At 31.7% G+C, this 20,760-nt stretch overlaps 1 protein-coding gene across 1 annotated transcript; it reads right to left on the reverse strand.

The window, feature by feature from the left end:
• Positions 1-8,419: 8,419 nt before the first annotated feature.
• Positions 8,420-20,742, reverse strand: LOC139520915 (uncharacterized). The gene is made up of 4 exons (XM_071313996.1): positions 20,619-20,742; positions 16,905-16,953; positions 15,087-15,185; positions 8,420-12,799 (listed from the first exon to the last, which is right to left on the reverse strand). Exons 1-4 carry the CDS (start codon positions 20,635-20,637, stop codon positions 11,464-11,466), a joined length of 1,503 nt encoding a protein of 500 aa, XP_071170097.1. The 5' UTR covers positions 20,638-20,742; the 3' UTR covers positions 8,420-11,463.
• Positions 20,743-20,760: the final 18 nt, after the last annotated feature.

Raw genomic sequence — 20,760 nt, forward strand, 5'->3', positions numbered from 1 at the left:
AATTTAGTGGCGAGCTTTATATAGTGATGATTGCATCGCTCAATTTATTTACACTTCGTTAAGCAATACCTATGGTTGGACTTTTGAGGAAAATAAATATATATATTGCTGTTTTGGTGATGATCGCATCGCTAAACTAACATAACATTCGATTGCGGGATTTAGACACTTTATATAAACTATGCAGAAGGACACTATCTTTTTGATTTGTGATGGGTTTTTTTGGTGATGATTGCATCGCTCAATTTATTTACACTCCGTTAAGCAATACCTATGGTTGGACTTTTGTTCTGCTGTTTTGGTGATGATTGCATCGCTAAACTTACATACCTTAGATCACGAGATGTGAGCAGTTGCCGTTATACCCTGATTCTCAGCTATGGACTATGCAGAAGGACATAATCTTCTTAATTTGTGACGTTTTTTGGTGATGATAGCATCGCTATTATTGCATTGTACTAATGTAAATGTACTTTTATTTACTGTTATTTTCGTATGATATTACGATTGATTGTTTTGATTTTTTCTTAAAGATATGCATTTCTATCATATGTTTCATTCAAAAGGTATATATATCATAAAGCTAGATAAGGCATTAATTGAACAAGATGTGTTACATGCAACAGAATTGAAAAGTTTTTCAAATACTTGCGAAAGTTTTTCTCAGTTGAATATATAACGGTGTACAGAGTGTTAGTGTCTGCTGGAGTGAAAACCTGTATATTTTCTATAACATTGTTTATTGAGGCTGAGAGTGTATGTATATATGTCTATCAAAATTATTTTCATGAAACTTTTGGCTACTTTATAAGTGTGTGTGTGATAGTGTTATACTAGATTGTGTTATTTAAAATAATTATATTAAGAGTTTCTGGTCTCTGCTAGCAGCACTGTGATTAGAGCACAAATTGTCACCAATATATAGCAAACTTAAGAGTGAAGTCAACTGTATAAAATGTTTATTAATCTTTTATTATATATGCAAGTACAAACAAAACTGGGTCCATGTACGGAGTCTGAGACGGAGTTGGTGATGCCAGAGTGAGAAATGGTGTATACAAATTTGAAATATATTTTTGTTTTGTTTATTGTATTATTTAATTGATGTCTGCATTTCCAGTGACCAGACCAAAATTTTTCAAATTTTATATTTGGGCGGGGGATGTTATATACCTCTATTTGGTATTTCTGGTTACCGGAAATGTAGGACATAATTTATACTGTTTACTGTATTTTACGGGACTGTATACCTTTTTTATGTTTGACGGCGGCGAACAGTTAGTGTCGTCTGTCACCCATGTGTTGTGTTAGATGGCAGTAAAATAAAATTTGGAAAACGAAAAGCGTGACTTCAATCCCATAGTCCCCCCAGACAACAAAAAGGATTGAGGCCCACGACACTAGTGTCGACTTGAGCAGTACTAGTATTTAACGTATATTACTGCACTAATGATTGTCACTACATGTATATTCAAATCTAGTCATATAAAATCTCAAGTCAGCACAATACAAGACAAGAACAGACAGACAGATCCGGTATTAATGATTATGAGAATTACGATTTTTGCTTTATCCTACATATCAGTCTTTTAATGTTTTGAATTTCCCTAAAACTTTAAAATCTTAAATAACAATGAATCTATGTTTTTGCTTTGAGACCAGAATATTGTCGAAAAAATAGCTAAAAATGATTTGCGTTTCTATGTAAGAAAGAGTCCGGGAAACGCTCAGAATGCACGATTTTGCGTTATTTTTCTCAGAGCTTCTTGGGGTCTTAAGCGGCCCCCAGACCCCTCGCCAAAATTTTTCGCCTCGCTACGCTCGGCGAATATATTTGCCTCAGTATTAAAAAGGGCTAGTTACGGCCCTGTTTGTAATTTAAGTTTAAAACATTTATTTAATTAGATTCACAAACCATCCTGGATTTTTATCAAACTTGGAAACTAGCTTCTAACAATCAAAAGAAAGTATCTACAGGGGGAAAAAAATCATATTTTTTTTAGCCTGCGACTTACAGCAAAAGTAGGCGAGACACTATATTCCGCGGAACCCTTACGATTTTTTGTATACATTTAATGCTAAATAATTTTGTAGGAAAACTGTTTCAGAGATGTTTAAACAGTGAACAGACGGTTGCGAAGCCGATAACACTGACCCTTTGACCCAGGTGGACCGTTTTCCAAAAGTGACTGAGAATATTTGCAATCAATGAAATATGAACGGCTGTTGACCGACAGTCGCGAAGCGATATATCGAGTACTAACTCTTGATCCCAGTGAAATTATTCCAAAAGTGACAAAAGAAAACAGTTTTATTTAATGTCCACATGAGTAAGAAGTTTTTTGCGTATCTTGCTATTTTCATTCTCAATTGGTTAAGATTTTGCCTATCCTTCATTTGGCGTTGTTTTTTAATTCATTGGTGTTTTGTTTTGAAATGTGTGGTACTACCAAACTCATGACCTTTAACATTTATTAGTTAATACTGAGAAGCGGTAATCCTAGAAAACGACCTTGCCAAATAACAATGAAAATAAGGTCATGGCAATAGAAATCTACCAGAGAAATTAACTAAATATCGTTTTCATATAGTGAACTTTTTGCTTATAGTATACACGCCTGGTAAACCATCTAATCTCAACCAAATGGTTGAGACGGAAAAAAGTATTCTGGCACTTCCTGTTGAGCTTTTCTGGTTCAAAATATTGAAAATAAACACAGGGTAGGTCGAATTTTCGTCGATTTACTGAAAATCAATGACTTTTTTTGTAAAATCGGAGAATGTCATGCCATAGATAAATCATAATTGTAACTAATATGTCTCTTCTTGGTTTCAAATATTTTAAATTGAAGTCACAATCACTTTTCTCCTACGGATTATAATGTTTACATTCTTTAAATTCGATAGAACTGCTATGATATTAATGACTTAGCAAGAAAATATGTCAATTATTTTTTATTTTTTTTTTGGCTTTACGATAACCACGTCTGTAAATTGTCCAAATATTTTTTTGTCAAGCCTACTCTGAGCAGAAAAATAAAAAAAATATAAATGATTGAGATATAAAGGTATTGGTTGCGTCTTTCTGTCACAATGTTGAGACTTTCTGGTTACGATGTACTATTCGAGTTTACCATTTTTTTACGGTTAACCAAATTTATGTTTTCATAATTTGGATGAATTCGATTCCTAACAGACATTAAAATTTATTTAATGCCGAAAATGCGTACATTTATAAAGAAATAAAATAGTTAAAGACTAAACAATCGAACAAGACCCCTTTTCTAGGTTTATTTTTTCGTACACATTATTTCAGGTAAAAGGTGGTGATAACTTAAATATGAGTAAAAGATGTCATGTTTGTCATTATAATACTTATCACAAAAAAAATATGATTCGATTATAAAATTGCTTTGTAAGTATTATAAGTGACGTCCAACTTAGTGTAATCACAGGTGTTGTATTGTATTGAAATAATTAAAACTTAGATGTTTGTTCACAACTGTATTCAGGGCAAATCCTTAATATTTGGTAATATTCAGCAACATTTATATTATAACCCGGACCCCGTCACACTAGTCCGTGATCGCACTACGATCTCTGAAAAAAATAATGCTATTAGCGATCGTAGTGCAGTATGGTCATGTTACGGTCTTGATGAGGTCTTGGTATTCGGGTTGAGATTAGCCAACTTTAATTTAAACATGTTCAAAACAATCGTGATGCGTTCGTGGCGAAATCAGGTCGCAGTTCTGTTCTAGTCATAGATTTTTTTAGCCGTGGAACTGTCAGGATCAGTTCCAGGTTGAACTGTGTAAATCAGTTCTAGGTAGAATTTACCAATGATCAATTGGCAAATCAGTTATTGGTTAGAATTGTTCTAGCTAGAACTGTGTTAAAAGTGTCAGGAGATAGTTCCACATTTGTCCGCTAGAACAGTTCTCCTTCAGATTATGACAGTTAGAGGTAATCTCCATTGTATGTACATCCCCTTTGCAATTATCTGTTTTAAATAAGAATAACTTTTGATGAAATGAATGAATTTAATGATTATCCATTTCTGAATATTACTTCAGTTTTCTTTTTAAATATTTTAAAACTGGATTCGACGTAGCTAAATTGTGGGAGATAGTTAGTTTGAACTCTGGCCTGGTCAACTTAAATTCTAAAAAAATAATTGTGTGTGTCTATGCTAAGCATGCTATATCTGCTAAAACTGTGGTCACACCTTACCAGATAGCTCGAACGAACGCCGAAAGGATAAACAAAAGTTTTACATTTACAAAAGGAAACTAACGGCCTTATTAATAATTTAAAAAAAACGAACGAAAATAAAATATGTTACACATAAAAAAATAAATAAATTCTAGCCCTGGAGATGTCAATTACAACATTATTGACGTTAAAGATTCTGTGCAAAACTGCATCTCAAACGCTATCTCCAGCGTTAGAACTTTAAATTGGGATCCCGCTAGCATGTTTAATCCCGCCACATTATTTATGTATGTGCCTGTCCCAAACCAGAGCCTGTAATTCAGTGGTTGTCGTTTGTTTATGTGTTTCATATTGAATCATATTTGTTTTTCGTTATTTTTTTTTATATATATATAAATAAGGCCTTTAGTTTTCTCGTTTAAATTGTTTTACATTGTCATATCGGGGCCTTTTATAGCTGACTATGCGGTATGGGCTTTGCTCATTGTTGAAGACCGTACGGTGACCTATGGTTGTTAATGTCTGTGTCATGTTGGTCTCTTGTGGACAGTTGTCTCATTGGCAGTCATACCACATCTTCCTTTTTATAGTTAAAAATTTCATTCACCAGAAGATCTCAACATTGTTCCAGAATATCTCAACCGATACCAGAAAATCTCAACATGACATACTTTATAACATATTTAGCATAATGAAATTATATTAGTAAAGAAAAAGAACAAACTATGATTTTATGTTTATAATGTTTTAGAAAAATACTAATTTACTGATATATATGCTAGTTTATCAATGATATCACTGTCATTTTGTCAATAGCTGACTGCACTGGCCACATTTACCTGCTGGAAAAAAGACATTACGATGTCATTTTAAATCCTATTCATTTGTGTTATACACGAGACAAACTGTAATTCAAATATCTCTGGCATGACATTCTCCGATTTTACAAAAAACGCATTGATTTTCAGTAAATTGACGAAAAGTCGACCTACCCTGTGTTTATTTTGAATATTTTGAACCAGAAAAGCTCAACAGGAAGTGCCAGAATACTTTTTTCCGTCTCAACATTTGGTTGAGATTAGTTGGTTTACCAGGCGTGGTATATCAAATGAAAAACAGATCTTATCATAAGAATGTAAATCTAATTATAGTGCCATGAAAAGAAGGTAAAGGTCAGGTAAATCTGTAAGAGTTGTGCACTAAACATGATATATAGTTTACTCCTGTGTTACAGTACCTGAGGAAGACCTTGTCAACCATGTCAACGTCAGACGAACCTGCAAGATAGAGTATCAATCTGATGAGTTGCTTTTTTAACTGATTGTATTGTTTGTTCTAGTGTTGCACTGTTCCACCACTGCCCTAGGTAAGGGGAAGGCTGACACACCTTCAAACTCTGCCACATTATGTGCTGTCCCAAGTCAGGAGCCTGTTATCTAGTGGTTGTTGCTGTATATCAAGATTTTTTTGTGTTCATAAATCAGGCCATTAGTTTTCTTGTTTGAATTATTTTACATATGAAATTTCGGCCTTTTATATCTGACTATGCAGTATGGGTTTAACTCATTGTTGAAAGCCGTACAGTGACCTATAGTAGTTTATTTCTGTGTCATATGGTCTCTTGTGGAGATGTCTCCTTGGCAATCATACAACATCTTATTTGTAGATGTCCACTTTACAAACGTTCCATTCATCAAATAGAGTTGACATTTATTTTAAATCTAAGAAACAGGTCAAACCACAACAAGAGTGCACACGCTGAAATGTCTCGCCTTCTATACTAATCATTGATATTATGTTGATAGTCCTAAGTATAAAGCTAAGCTTTATAACAACTGTCACATAAACTTAACATTAACCAAGATAACTAAACATAGACCAATGAACCTTGAAAATGAGGTCAAGGTCAGATGAACCATGCCAGGCAGACATGTACAGCTAACAATGCTTCTATACAACATATATAGTTGACCTATTACTTATAGTTTAAGATAAAGAGACCAAAACACAAAAACTTAACACTGTGCAATGAACCGTGAAAATGAGGTCATGGTCAAATAAAACCTGTGCGACTGACATAAAGATCATAAAATATTTCCATACACCATATATAGTTGACCTATAGATGGCATATAGTATTAGATAAAAAGACCAAAACTCAAAAACTTAACTTTGACCACTGAACCATGAAAATGAGGTCAAGGTCACATGACATCTGCCCGTTAGACATGTACACCTTACAATCGTTCCATACAACAAATATAGTAGACCTATTGCATATAGTATGAGAAAAACAGACCAAAACACAAAAATTTAACTTTGACCACTGAACCATGAAAATGAGGTCAAGGTCACATGAAACCTGCCAGTTGGACATGTACACCTTACAGTCCTTCCATACACTGAATATACTAGCCCTATTGCTTATAGTATCTGAGATATGGACTTGACCACCAAAACTTAACCTTGTTCACTGATCCATGAAATGAGGTCGAGGTCAAGTGAAAACTATCTGACAGACATGAGGTCTGATGAGGACCTTGCAAGGTACGCACATATCAAATATAGTTATCCTATTACTTATAATAAGAGAGAATTCAACATTACAAAAAATTTGAACTTTTTTTTCAAGTGGTCACTGAACCATCCAAATGAGGTCAAGGACATTGGACATGTGACTGACGGAAACTTCGTAACATGAGGCATCTATATACAAAGTATGAAGCATCCAGGTCTTCCACCTTCTAAAATATAAAGCTTTTAAGAAGTTAGCTAACACCGCCGCCGCCGCCGGATCACTATCCCTATGTCGAGCTTTCTGCAACAAAAGTTGCAGGCTCGACAAAAATGTAATATTTACAAATGCACCATGATAATGAGGTCAAGGTCAGATGAAACAGTAGACAAACATGTACATTTTACAATAATTTACACCAAATGTTTATCTGCTGCTTGCAATATCAAACTTATAAACCGTAAACTTGACCTCATCTTTGATCCATGTAATAACCTCAAGGTAAGGTGAACCCTGTATGACAGACATGTGGACATTGCTAGGACCTATAAACAAATATCACATTATATATCCTTTGACTCACAATAACCGTGAAATCCACATGATCAAAAACTATATTTTTAAGCAGTCACTGTACTAGTAAAATAAGGCCAAGGACAGTAACCATAAGAAGATTTCAATCTAACGTACAGGATCTTTAGAGAAATGCATCACTTCTGTCTTTCTGAAATGTAAAGCTTTATACAAAGTTTATATTAACCTTACTGCAGGCTAATTAACTTCCTTCTATCTCCCTTTCTGTGACCTGAGGAACAAAAAATTAGGAAACATTTTTTTAACAAACTAAAGTTTTAGGAAATATTTGTATCCAGGGAAATTGGAATTTATGACCTGTTATAGCAGTCTACATATAAGAATTTTGCTCATTATTTAATGCCTTTTGGTGACACATCTGTACATATATACCGGTATATAGATTAGAATGTTGGTTTTTCCGTTTGAATGGTTTTACACTAGTAATTTTGGGGCCCTTTATAGCTTGTTGTTCGGTGTTAGCCAAGGCTCCGTGTTGAAGGCCGTACTTTGACCTATAATGGTTTACTTTTATAAATTGTTATTTGGATTGAGAGTGATTGGCACTCACACCACATCTTCCTATATCTATGTTTTCTGGTCTTTTGTTGATACTTGTCCCAATGACAATCATACAATATCACCTTATTTTCATACCAGTCCTCCTTCAAGCTTACTTGAAAACTCAGAAAAGTTCTGTACCTGCTTCACTGTCACTGTTAATGTTTTTGGAATTCCGGACTTGCCAACTGTTCCTTTGATACCAAGTTAAATCTGATCATTTTAAAGTTGTCTTGGTATTAAACAATCAACAATGAAAAATTAGTCAATTCTGTCAATTTCTTATTGGTGGTTTTGATTACTGAAGACTTTTTAATACTCAAAATATGCTCTATATGAGTTGAAGGCATTTCTGTCTCCTCAGTAAATTCAAATAAATGGTAGACGGATTTATATAAGTTTTTCTTGTTTCAGAATCCCTGTATTTATATTGTATATTTATATTTCATGCACTTTTTGAATAAATATTGTTTAAACTAAATAAATGGTAATGATTTTTGATGTCATGATGTTGGTGAGATGCTCAATGGTTTAAAAAAAAAAGAAAAGTTCAACTTAAGATGATAAAATGATTTAATACATAAAATAATATTTCAGCAAGTTACTAAGAAAGCTACAACACAAAACTTGTTTTCTCCAGCTGCCATTGGAAGAGCCAACATAGTCAGTATTTACATTTATTTTACATCTCACGGCACTTTCCTCTCACAACAATACAAAATAATACTTTTGTCATTAACCTTCTATCTTCACCCCCCTCCCAATTTTCCAAACACCGTCAACTCCTTTATCAGAGCATAATTGATAATTAAATAATCTATCAAATTCTAAAGATTCACCTTTTTAATAATATCAGTCTACTCTACACCTCTTTAAATAGTGTAGACTATGAAAACACTTTTTTTTTTAAATATTAAATGCAGAACAAAAGTTGTTTAAACTATCCTTTAACCAGATTTAGTCTAAATTTCATGTATGAGTTATTTTTTTTCGGTCTTTACATCAAACCCTGAATGCCCTAATGTTTTCAACAATCTTAAAAACATGATGACAATTAATTGAAGTAGACATAAATTATAGTTTATGACAAAAGCATTAGATATCACTCCCTCCCGTTGACTCTATCATACTGACGTATTTTACCAGATAACAGCATCTTACATCAAAAATTAAATCTTTTAAATAAAAATAATAGTGTGAATGATTTGAAAATTCAAAACACTCACTTGCTTATAGTGATTGTTCAATTACAATCATAAATCATAAACAATAATTTTGAAGTGTAAATTGATGAATATTTCTAAAAACGTTTCTATAAATGTTTGATAAAAACTACAGCTTAAAATTAAGGTTTATATCTATGTAGAAATAAAAAAATAAATAAAAGAAACTACTGGAATATAGAAATACCATAGTGAAATACATAACCATTACTAAATTATAGTCTCATCAGCATAAAAGATAATGCATATTTGGCACCAAGGAAAATGTACATATTGAAAAAAAATAAAAAATTTAAACATGTAGCAAAACTGTTATCTGAATAAAGAATACATTCCCCTCACAACCTTCATTTTAAATACAAGCTGTGAATTAAAACAGCATAGTAAATGTATTATATTCACCATGACATATAAACTCTATTAACAAACTATTTGTATATACAATGTACATCTGAGGCATCTTACAAAGTAAAAAGAAACAAAGGAAAACTGTCCACCTATCAGTATAAATAATAGTTTTTCTGTTTTATTTGCATGTATAGCATCTGTAGTGTCACAATTATTGGTCATTCTGATTTGACACCACTAAATATAAATTTTCATATTATTTAAACAGTACAGTATAAGTATTTTTTATACAGACTCAGTTAAATCAAAATGGCTAATTGTTTACAAAGTTTAACAAAACAATACCATCATAAAATCGAATCATACAAATAAATGGACAAAGGAAAGATAGACAAAGAAGAAATTAGGAAAAAGAAATATATTTATACTCCAAATAAAATCTAGAGTCAGACTGAGACATAAATAACATGATCAATATTTTTATAAGACTTGTTCACTTATTGTTGTAAAAATAAAATCTCTCAAGTAAAAATAGTATCCAAATAAAATATACAAATATGTTTGAGAGTTAAGTCATTGCCACAAACTAAATTCTGTCCAATGATCTTTGCCTATTGCAAACACAACCTATATAATTCTGAACACATTATAATTGTTTCTCAATCATACTGTATAAACCCCCGCTTAATCTCTAAACAACTCTCGCCCAAAAATAAATCAAAGCAGATAAAATGCTCAACTTCATGACAGACATCATATGTACCTCAAGTTAAATTTAAAGTAGAAAGCATACTGAAACAAAAGTCATTTTGTTTATACTTCAATCATATAAAAGCCAATTTTTCAATTTTGAGATTATTCATGTATTTTCACATCCCTTTCAAACAAATTAACATAAAAATATGTGGTGTTTTAACAACCCAGAGGACTAGTGATAACAAGTGTTGTTTGACCACCAATGGATATTTTTTAACATTCAAACTTAGTTATTCTATAAATAATCAGATATAAACCAATATTTAAAAAAGAAAAAAGGACCAGTTTAAATCCAATTATAATAATCAGTCTTACTCCAGTAACTTCTTACATGTGTTTGATGTCTGAATGAAAGTCAGGCCAAAAGCTGTGGTTTAACACACTTTCTATTGGTTTCCAGTCTTTCACCATTTAATTCTTAACAAAAAATAAATAACAAACTTATATACAAAAATCACCAATAAAATTCCTAAATGCCATTTCCTTTCATCTCTCGAGATCTTGATAAAACTAAGGTTAATAATTAGAACTTTTCTTATTCTTATTGCTACATGTATATTGCTACATGTATGTTATTAAAATAATTAAATTTGGTACTATGCATTAAGTTGATTTATGACTTATTAAACTTAGCTACCCGTAAATATTTTCTCAATAAATTTTAGAAAAGTTTCTGGCTTTGCTTGCAGAGTATAATTTCATTTTCTTATAATTCTACAGCAGCTATTCACAACCAGCAAATTAAACATGGATATCAAAAATATAGATATGATGTGTGAGTGCCAATGATACAACTATCCCTATAAGATTGACAACAATGATTTGAAAAACTACCTGAAATGAGGTATTGTGACAAGGGATGATATATATTTATATATGTAAAATTGCACAACAAAAACCCAGAATAGAAAATTAACATCATTATAAATATAAACAGACCTATATCAATGTACTAAGTATCCACTCAAAAGTATTATGTAAAAATAGGATATGCAAGATGTATTTTATAGTAACATTTCATTGTGTATCTCAGATTTATAATTCAGCAGTTTGTATAAAAAAAATGTACTACATACTGATACTAAATTAAAGATCAAGTCTTTGAAATATGATGTTGACATTTGTATTTTGATACAAGTTGAAGTTTGAAAGACATTTCACAACTGATATGTACTTCTTGCATATACAGAAAGTTTCTACAAAAATTGGAAAAGTTCTAATTTCTGATCACAATACAAAATTAAAATACAATTGACTACAAAGGTACAACCTTTAAAGAATAGTACATCTACCAGCACTAGAGTGAGAAGTTGTGTTACCACCTATTGAGGTAACTGTTTGATTCACTTTGTTATCTCCTGACAATGTAACATTAGGTGATGATTCATAGTTCTCAATGCTGACTTTGGCAGGTGTACCTTTCCTCTTCGCTGTTAAACTTTGTCTGTTACTGTCTGGAGTTTTTAAATCAGAAACTATTGAAACTTTTTTGGTCTTCTTTAACGTATGCATAGATCTCTTGAGACTTTTTCTTCCTAAAGATGATACCTTCAATAGAGTGTTAGATTGCATCTCTCTGGGTGTACTAGTGAACACATCAGTTAGTGGTGTTCTTGTCAACAACAGAACAGGAGATTTATCTAACTTGTAGGGTGTTTTAAATGGAACTTTTTCCACAGGTGAAAGGTCAAGGATACATTTCTTTGCAGGTGGACTAATCTTTTCCACTGCCTTGCGCTTTCTTGCAGACCTACTGATAGATCCAAGTGGAGCAGGTGTTTTGAATGTAATTAACAAGCTTTCTTCATCTGTAACTGTTACAGATCCTTTTTCAGCTGTTGCTGGAGTATTTCTAATTACCCGTATTTGTTTTGATTCATTAGGACTCAGTTTTTTACTTGATGTCTTTCTGCTGGACTTCCTTACACTTGATTTTTTAGAGGAACGTACAGGCTGTTTTGGAGTTTTAAAACTTAGTGTTTCTGACACACTCTTTTGAAGCTGAGTTATTCCCTGAGACTTCTTTGCAGTGGACGGAGTTTGTACAGTTCCTTCTGACTTGGACTTGTTTAGTAAAGGTGAATTCTGCTGTGATGGTATCTTACTTGGTGAGATGATATCTACTAGACTGACTACTGGTGATTGAACAACTGGTTTCTTAACATTTATGAACACTTCCGTTTCTACTGGACTTCTTTTTCTGACCCTCCTGGTTGGAAGTTTGATTGGTTCTGATGCTTTTTTAGTCACTTGTTTTGGTTGGACGTCTTTGGGCTTTTGATACATTGATGTTCTCCTATTTGTTCTCTGTTGAGCATCTTTTGTTAGGTCATTGTTCTGGTATACAGAGGTTCTTCTGTTTGTTCTGTTTTGAGTGTCTTTTTTTATGTCTTTCTGATATACAGATGTCCTTCTTGTTCGAGTTTTGGTTGGTGAAATCTTTTTGGCGTCAGGTGTGATAGGAATATCTATTAATCTTATTCCTCCCTTTCTATAGACACCAAACATTGAAGATCTTCTTGATCTTGTCTGGACACCTTTAGGAGAAATCATTTGTGTGATCTTCAGTCCTGGGGACATTATTTTCGTCTTCTGATAAACTGATGTTCTAAAACAGAAAAGTGAAAAGATTTTAACAAAAGTGTGTGGGATACATGGAGATGTTTTAAATTTCAGCTTATAATAATGATTGTATTAATTTCCTAATTATACTCAATAAATATATATATGAAAAATTATAATTCTAAAGTAACTTATGATTTACAGACAAAAATGACATTTGTAAACGGTCCATCTTTTAAAAGACATATAAAAATATTTTCACTAGCACAAACCACCTGAAATTATAGAGCATTGCAAAACAATAGTTTAACTATTTTCTAACAAACACTATAAAAGTCAGAATAAATACAAAGCACATTCAATGTTGAAGAAATGTGCATACTGAAAAGTACATGATTTATACATGAAGGGTACTTTTTTTCGTGGACTGCAATTCATTATTATTCGTTGGATATCAATTTTCGTGGATTTTGTGGGTAAAGGTGAACAACAAATTCAAATGTTCAACAGTTTAGAAAAGGTCTAAAGGTGTGCATCCAGTCTTTGGCAAAACCTTGAAAATGCAATGTTTACTAAATCCATTAAAATTGATACCCACGAAAATAAATGAATCCACAGTATATCTATTTTCTGGCTAAGAATGATGCTGCACCACTATTTCAACCAAGTCAAATTGTTCTTGAAATTTACTGACTTTAGTAAACATATGCACTTTTGACATCAGATGAAAAATCTCATAAGCATGTCATATTAAAGTCTCAGGGCAATAGGATGTTAGAAACATTTTCTGATCATGACATAAATGAAGACACTCAATTCACAAATCAAGTATTAAATTGCAAATAAAGATTATCTATGGTACTGATATTTTGAATCTTGTAGATTTATCTCTTGTTGAAAATCTTTAGGGGGAAATGTGAATAGTATCTCTCAACTCTTCGTACATAAATATGCCATGTATTTCTTATTAAAAGTTTGAAAATAAGAAATTATTGTTTGGTTTGAACACTTACCTTTCCTTTGCATTCACCATTCTAACTTATTGTTTATGGGTATGTAGCATCAAATATTGTTTTATATCAATGAATTAATTGATGTGTCAATTAACCTCTCAATAAGAGTGAACATTTCTTACATCAATTAACTCCAAACTATAACATGTCAATTAACCATTTACTATAATCTCATTAAGGAGGCTCACGGGTATAAGATTTTCAGAAAAAAATTAGACATTTATTTTTCATTACAAATTTTATTAATTACCTTTGATAGTTGTTACTTTATCATATGGTACAAAAATCATTCCAAAAAATCAATTGGTGTTGGCTCCAGGTGACTTTTAAAATGTAGATATCATTGAAAAAGCTCAAAATTATCTCCCTTTGGTGCAAAATTCCCATTTTTTGGCATTAAAATTGAAATATCTTTTTTAACTCATCGGTGACCTATATTTTTTATTGTTGTTTTCGAATAAGCTGTACATAAACTAAATAATTGTAAAATTTAAGCGATTTCTGTAATTTAGTTCTTTTTTTATTTCGATATTACCGCTATTTCTCCTATTAGTTCAACAGAAAAAAAGGACATTAACAAAAATGTATGCTTCTTTCGAAGGCAGATTGTGAGCGTAAATGAACGGTGACCCCATTTTTTTATTTCATTTTTCTATTAGGTATAAGATAAAGTTCATTTATAGAAAAATATAGCGAAATCTTATATTAAATAAAAAATTTGATTTAGACCCGCGAGCCCCCTTAAGGTGTCATTTTAGTCTAATTAAATTATACCTATATTCTAATCATTGACATGTAAACAGATTCAATTTTTTTCTAACCCATATCAGTATTAAACTAAAGGTTCAACGAAATTGTACTTCAAGGTTACTATTTTTCAACCTAACACTATTTAAATCTAAAAACAATAAAATCAATTTAACACGGCTTTAGTTCTAAAAAGTTTAATGCATGTCACATCGCCTAAGTTTTGGATTTTTAAAAAATGAAATCGAATTCCCCTCCCTTGAAGTAACACAGATTTGCACTATAAAATTGCCAATTTAAATTTATTAATAGATTTTTTATTATTCACTATGAATTGCTTATTTGTAAGTATTATATAAACAGTCTTTTTATCTATAACAAACTTGTAAATTTACTCAAGAAACTAGCAGTGAACAGCAGTGAGCACTATATATATTTGAATATTTTCCCCAAAATTTGCAGAAATTCTGTCTCTTCATCCTAGCAGTTTGAAGACATACAGATATCATATCATGACAGACCTTTACGATAAAGAGAGGATAGTAAGAAATTGTTAAATTGTTCACTACAAACCTTCTTTTATTTACTATTTTGGGAGACAAAGACTTTGGTGATATAAACACAGCATCTCTTCCTGATACCCATCCTGGAGATTTGGGCGTTCCTGGTAACCTAAAACACATGTATATTGTATTTTCAGTGGATAAATGAAAAGATACAGATGAAAAAGCAAACTAACGTAGTTTATGAAAATTGGATATCTCCTAGTAAAAGCCTGCACTATTATCATCAGTCTGTTGTAAATAGGACTATGTGACAATTGTCATTTTTAAAATAGGGAAAAAGAATCCATTTGGAGTTTTTACAATCCTTTGTCTTTTGTTGAAACAAATGAGATTTTATAAAAGGCCTTAGCCACAATGTGTTTACAAAAAATGTTGACAGTTTCAGATGAAAAAAGAACCAAAGGACTATAGCCCGAATAGTTTAGTCCCTCGATCAATAATGTAATCTCTCTCTCCTACTTTAAAAGACCTGAATTCGTAATTTATAAGAACTCTTCACGAATTCTGGAATTTGACGTTTGCCCTGTAGAAGAGGTGAACGGGTGAAAGATAAGCAATAAGCATCGCCGCGATATAGCCCCTTGTTGTGCTAATGTGGCGTAAAGCAACCAACCACCAATCAGCAATAAGCTAAATTATATCAAGATATAGGTACAAGTAAATCCAGAGCTTATTCTGATTCTAATATGACGTGCTTCTTTCACTTTGTAAACAACATTGTGATAAAATTCTCAATAAATCTTTACTTAGCACAGACTCAGAAATAAACATAATAATGGCTGTTACAATATACATGTATATACTTCCCACGTAAATCCACATGTATTGGAATCTATTAGCAAACCCTTTGCTGATTTTTTGTTTTAAAATTTGCAATTAAAAAAAGGAAAAATAAATTGTATTCTTATTCAGATGCATAATAAAAAGAAGTGATGCAAAAGAGCTTGAAAAAATCAATAAAATCAAAATAAATCGAAATTCCGCGAAAGTCGATTAAATGTACTGATTTTGGTGGCATATTCAACATTTCAAAACATGACGTCATACAAATGAAAACGCTAGAGTTGAAAGTTTTCTGTTACGTGAGCCATCCAAATTTGTTTAATATTGTATTTAAATTGAGTTTTGAGGTAGGTTTTGTTTAATTGTCAATTGTATTGCATTAGTCGCATATTCAACAAGTCAACATGGCGGCTCCTTAGTTACGAAATGTCATCTTTGGATTTGACGGTAGCTTACGAGAAAAACATGTAAATTAAAAATGGCAAATGTTAGGTTGGAGATTTAAAAGAAACAGATTTTTTCTAGCGGTTATTCACAAAATAATCCATGCAAGTTATAGGTTTATTAGTGCTTGAGCTTTAACTAACGGGGAGTAAAAAAGAACAGACACACACAGCAATCCAACTCTCGCTTCAGTTTTTTAATGACCATATTTGTCCTATTAGAATCTAAATAATTCATGGAAGCCATAGATTGTTGGAAATTTACACATGGCCTGGGCCGTGATATTCGTTCTTTTTATTCCTTGCTAACGCTCAGGATAAAGTTTGGATATCACAGCCCAGGCCATGTTTAAATTTCCAACAATCTATGGCTTCCATGAATTATTTCTTAAATGATTGATAGATTTTTTTTATTGTCAATACATTTAGACATTAATATAGTAATTGTAGAATAGCTGAATATAAAAACTGATTTATTCTGATAAAAATAACTGGTTGAATTTCAGAAAATCATGCTTACTTGATTCAAAACCCATTTTATGTTTTTGAGAAACTGAAGTTAATTTTGTAATCAAACCATAGCTTAAACTGATGCATACCTTTTCTGTGAAGCTGTATAGCCTTTCTTAGGTGTTTTACTTGGCATTTCTGAAAAAAAATTGTTATTGTTTATACAAGTTTTAAGTCTAGTACTCTACACAAAAACATTTTGATTTACATTTGTACAATGAAACAATAATTAATAATGCTTTGCACAAGTTTCCCCATGGTACAAACAATGTATATTTACCAAAATGGTGCATCTCTACTGCATTAACTATAGCTACTTCAGCTATACTGAGCTGCACAGTTCAAAAATACTTTTACCTTTAAGAGCTGACCCATTTTGAAAAGGGTGTAATTAAATAAAATTATCACTGAGTGTAGAAAGACTAAAATCAATTTTTGATGATTTTATGCTCAAACATGATAATGATCATTTCCAATCAAAGGGTGGAACATAAAATATTTTATAATATTGTGTGTCCAATGTAAATCATGAACCTGTGTTTCACAGTCAAACAGGGAAAAAAATGTATTTTTAAATATATATCCAAATAATTAAAATCTAATTAGCAATAGTTTTGTGCTTAAAGGATTTACTTTTTAGTTATGTACATGTATGTTTTTCTAGTGAGTATTAGAGATCATATTTAATGGGAATCATATTTAAGTTTGTACCAAAACATAGGGTGGGGGTTGAGCTTGATATCAATCCGACTTTTTTTTTTAGATGTGACATGCCTTCAAAAATTGAAACAGTAGAAAACAAAAATTGGAGGGAAGAAGGGGAGTTAAAGATTGAAAATAGCAACATTTTTTTTAGTTTACTTTAAATATCTTAAATTTAAAGGTACATGTACATCTCTCCTCAAAACATATTATTGAGGCAAACAAAGGCATTTAAAAATTAAAAGAGGGGCGAAAGATACCTGTCCAGAGAGACAGTCAAACTCATAGATCGAAAATAAACTGACAAAGCCATGGCTCAAAAATAAAAACACAAACAGACAAATAATACTATAGTACAAAAGACACAACATAGCAAAATAAAGACTTAGCAACACGAACCCCATCAAATGGAATTAAAACTGTAGGAGATGTAGGTTGTACTTCAATAAGACAGCAAAAAACTGTCTAAGGACATCTAGCTATATATAGAGGGCATTATATACTGATAAGGTATAGTTTTCAACATTAGAAAAATAGGTGTCTATACATCATGTCCATTTTTAAAATTGCCACTATGCTATTACAGAAGAAAAATCAATTAAAAATATAATTTCCGATCTACCAATGAACTCAAAATCATTAACATTTTTTTTTCTAACTTTTTTTATTTTCCACGCATTTTTGCAAATTTCTCTTTCTTTCTTCCAGTCTCAATTGTCATGAGACTTTGTGTATCCCTAACAACAGGACCATCATAGGAAATGTTTTCTTTTTTAACATTTAAATACATACATGTATATGTTAGGAAAAAAAAAGAGATATGGACTTCATTCCCTTTCCCAGGTATTCACGCCTGCCTCATATAATAATAATTGTAAATCAATTAAACAGAATGGATAAACTAAATCTACCTTTATATCGCAATTCTCCAAATGATGTAACAATTTAAGGAGAAGTCTAACGTGACCGTACCCAAATTGCACCTATTTTGACAGTTTTTTCACCTACATTTTTTTATGATAAAGACAATAATGTCCACTCTTATTTTGTAGCCGTATCCTTCTTTATTATATAGGTATACCAATTCGATTTTTAATCCATATGGAATCATAAAAAAATTGGTCTAAACTGACCTCCAAACCATCAATGATTCTGAAATTGAAATGAGGAGTACCCAAATTGCATCTATGCTTAAATTCGCATCATCAAAAGTCGTATAACAGAGCTTTTGTTTAATTGCTTTAAATATTTTGAACAATTGGATATAAGTCGATGCTTACTCTTCATTTTTTTTTAAATGGGTATTGTATTTGATAATTTTAAAAAGATGACATTTTGATGACATCGCATGGCGACGTTTCAGTACATTTTGCTTTTTCAGTAAACACTTCATCTATTGATAAATAACCAATTGAATATAAAATTATATAAGAATGTTACCTTAAGGATACTAACTGTCCTTGAACATACAAAAAAAATATATTGCAATTTATTTTTGATAATCATACTTTTGGCAATCCATGTTTTATACATTCTCAAGTAAGAAATATGTTTCAACATGTTCAATCTATTGCTTGATTGGTGTCAAGCTATCAACTTACAAAAATGGAAGTGTGTAGTTAAACTCTCATCAAAATTAACATGATGAAGCTACACTAAATAATATATTCCTAAAAACAAACAATAAAAAAAGTTTTGAGGGCCAAGCTGTAGATGAAAATTTTGAAATACAACTACTCTGTCATGTACACGTATGGTAAACTATGAGATGTTTAGTTTATGTTCTTTTTTTTTGGAAGGAGAGGGGGTGGGGGAGAATAGTAAGTTTATTTTGTCTCTTTTGGTTAATAGTATGAATGTGTATTGCCATGTTATATGAACATGTAGTATGAATGACTTTTCTTATGCAAATTTTATAGAATAAATAATCATAACAACAACTTATGCATCTTTATTGATAATATATTCAGTAAAAAATGTGTGAACTCGTGATACATGCAGGGCCGTAGACAAAAGAAATGAGCAGTACCTTCTATCATAAAAAAGTGCCCTGCCCTCCACTGGCACCCTGCCCCTTTTGAATTCTAGCTAGAGCACTGCATCTTTACTCTTTATTTTTTTTAAATGGATACTGAAGGATACTTGTAACATATTGTATTTGATCATTTTAAAAAGATGATGTTTTGATGACGTCGCCATGCGACGTTTCAGTACATTTTGCTTTTTTAGTAAACACTTCACCTGTTGGCCGTTGATAAATACTGTGAACGTTTAGTGCATATCTAAATACACCTTATCGCTATTCCCGGCTGACCCGTCCGCTTGAACTTTTGACGTCAACAACAATCACTTTTCCATTGTGGCGTCAGACATTTTGTTTTATGACGTCAAATTTTTACGGGAACCGGTGTGATTTCCAGCAATGGCGGACAAATAGCGATAAGGTGTATAGTTTTACCTATGTTGAAAGATGTGCATAGTATCAAATAATAAATATATACAAATAGTTTACGTCTCTAGGAAATCTTGTTAGATTATTTTTACTAATTTGGCTTAATAGGTGCAATTTGGGTACTCGGTGCAATTTGGGTACCGTTACGTTAGTTGAAAAAACTGTCAAAATAGGTGCAATTTGGGTACCGTCACGTTAGGGACCCTAAAGTAAAAGAAGGCCAATAATCGGTTACGTTTAAATGTTTACTCGAGCATATCAGTAGTAAAGCTTTGACCAATCGGATTGGTTAATTCACCATATAAAAATGGCGGTTTTACAATTACAAAAAAATAAACATAAAAACCTTTCTCGATTTTATAGTAAATAGATAAGGACCTACTATAAAACTACTTTAATCAGAAAATATACTATTTCTATGAATCCTTGTTGTGTTTGTTGGCCAATTAAACTTTTCTTTATAAATCTAAAGGGACTGCCAGTGAGTTGCATCGCGTCAGGCACCCAGACCACAAACATATGAATTCGAATAGACGACATTTATACCCTTTATACATTATTTTCTTCTCAATCATACATGATTTTAAAGTAACTCATTCATGATACTAAGGAAATTTTAACTGCATTCGTCTTTAATATTCTTACTTACTTTTTTCAGCAATACACATCAAATTTTGCTTTTCTGTTTCAAAACAAACCGTGGCCTTTACACTAGCCCTTGACCTAAATGAGTAAGCCAATCAAAATGTAGCTTTCAGAAAATTTGAATCTGGCGTTTCCAAATTAATACG

This window comes from Mytilus edulis, chromosome 4 (genome assembly GCF_963676685.1).
Source record: "Mytilus edulis chromosome 4, xbMytEdul2.2, whole genome shotgun sequence".
Taxonomy (NCBI): domain Eukaryota; kingdom Metazoa; phylum Mollusca; class Bivalvia; order Mytilida; family Mytilidae; genus Mytilus; species Mytilus edulis.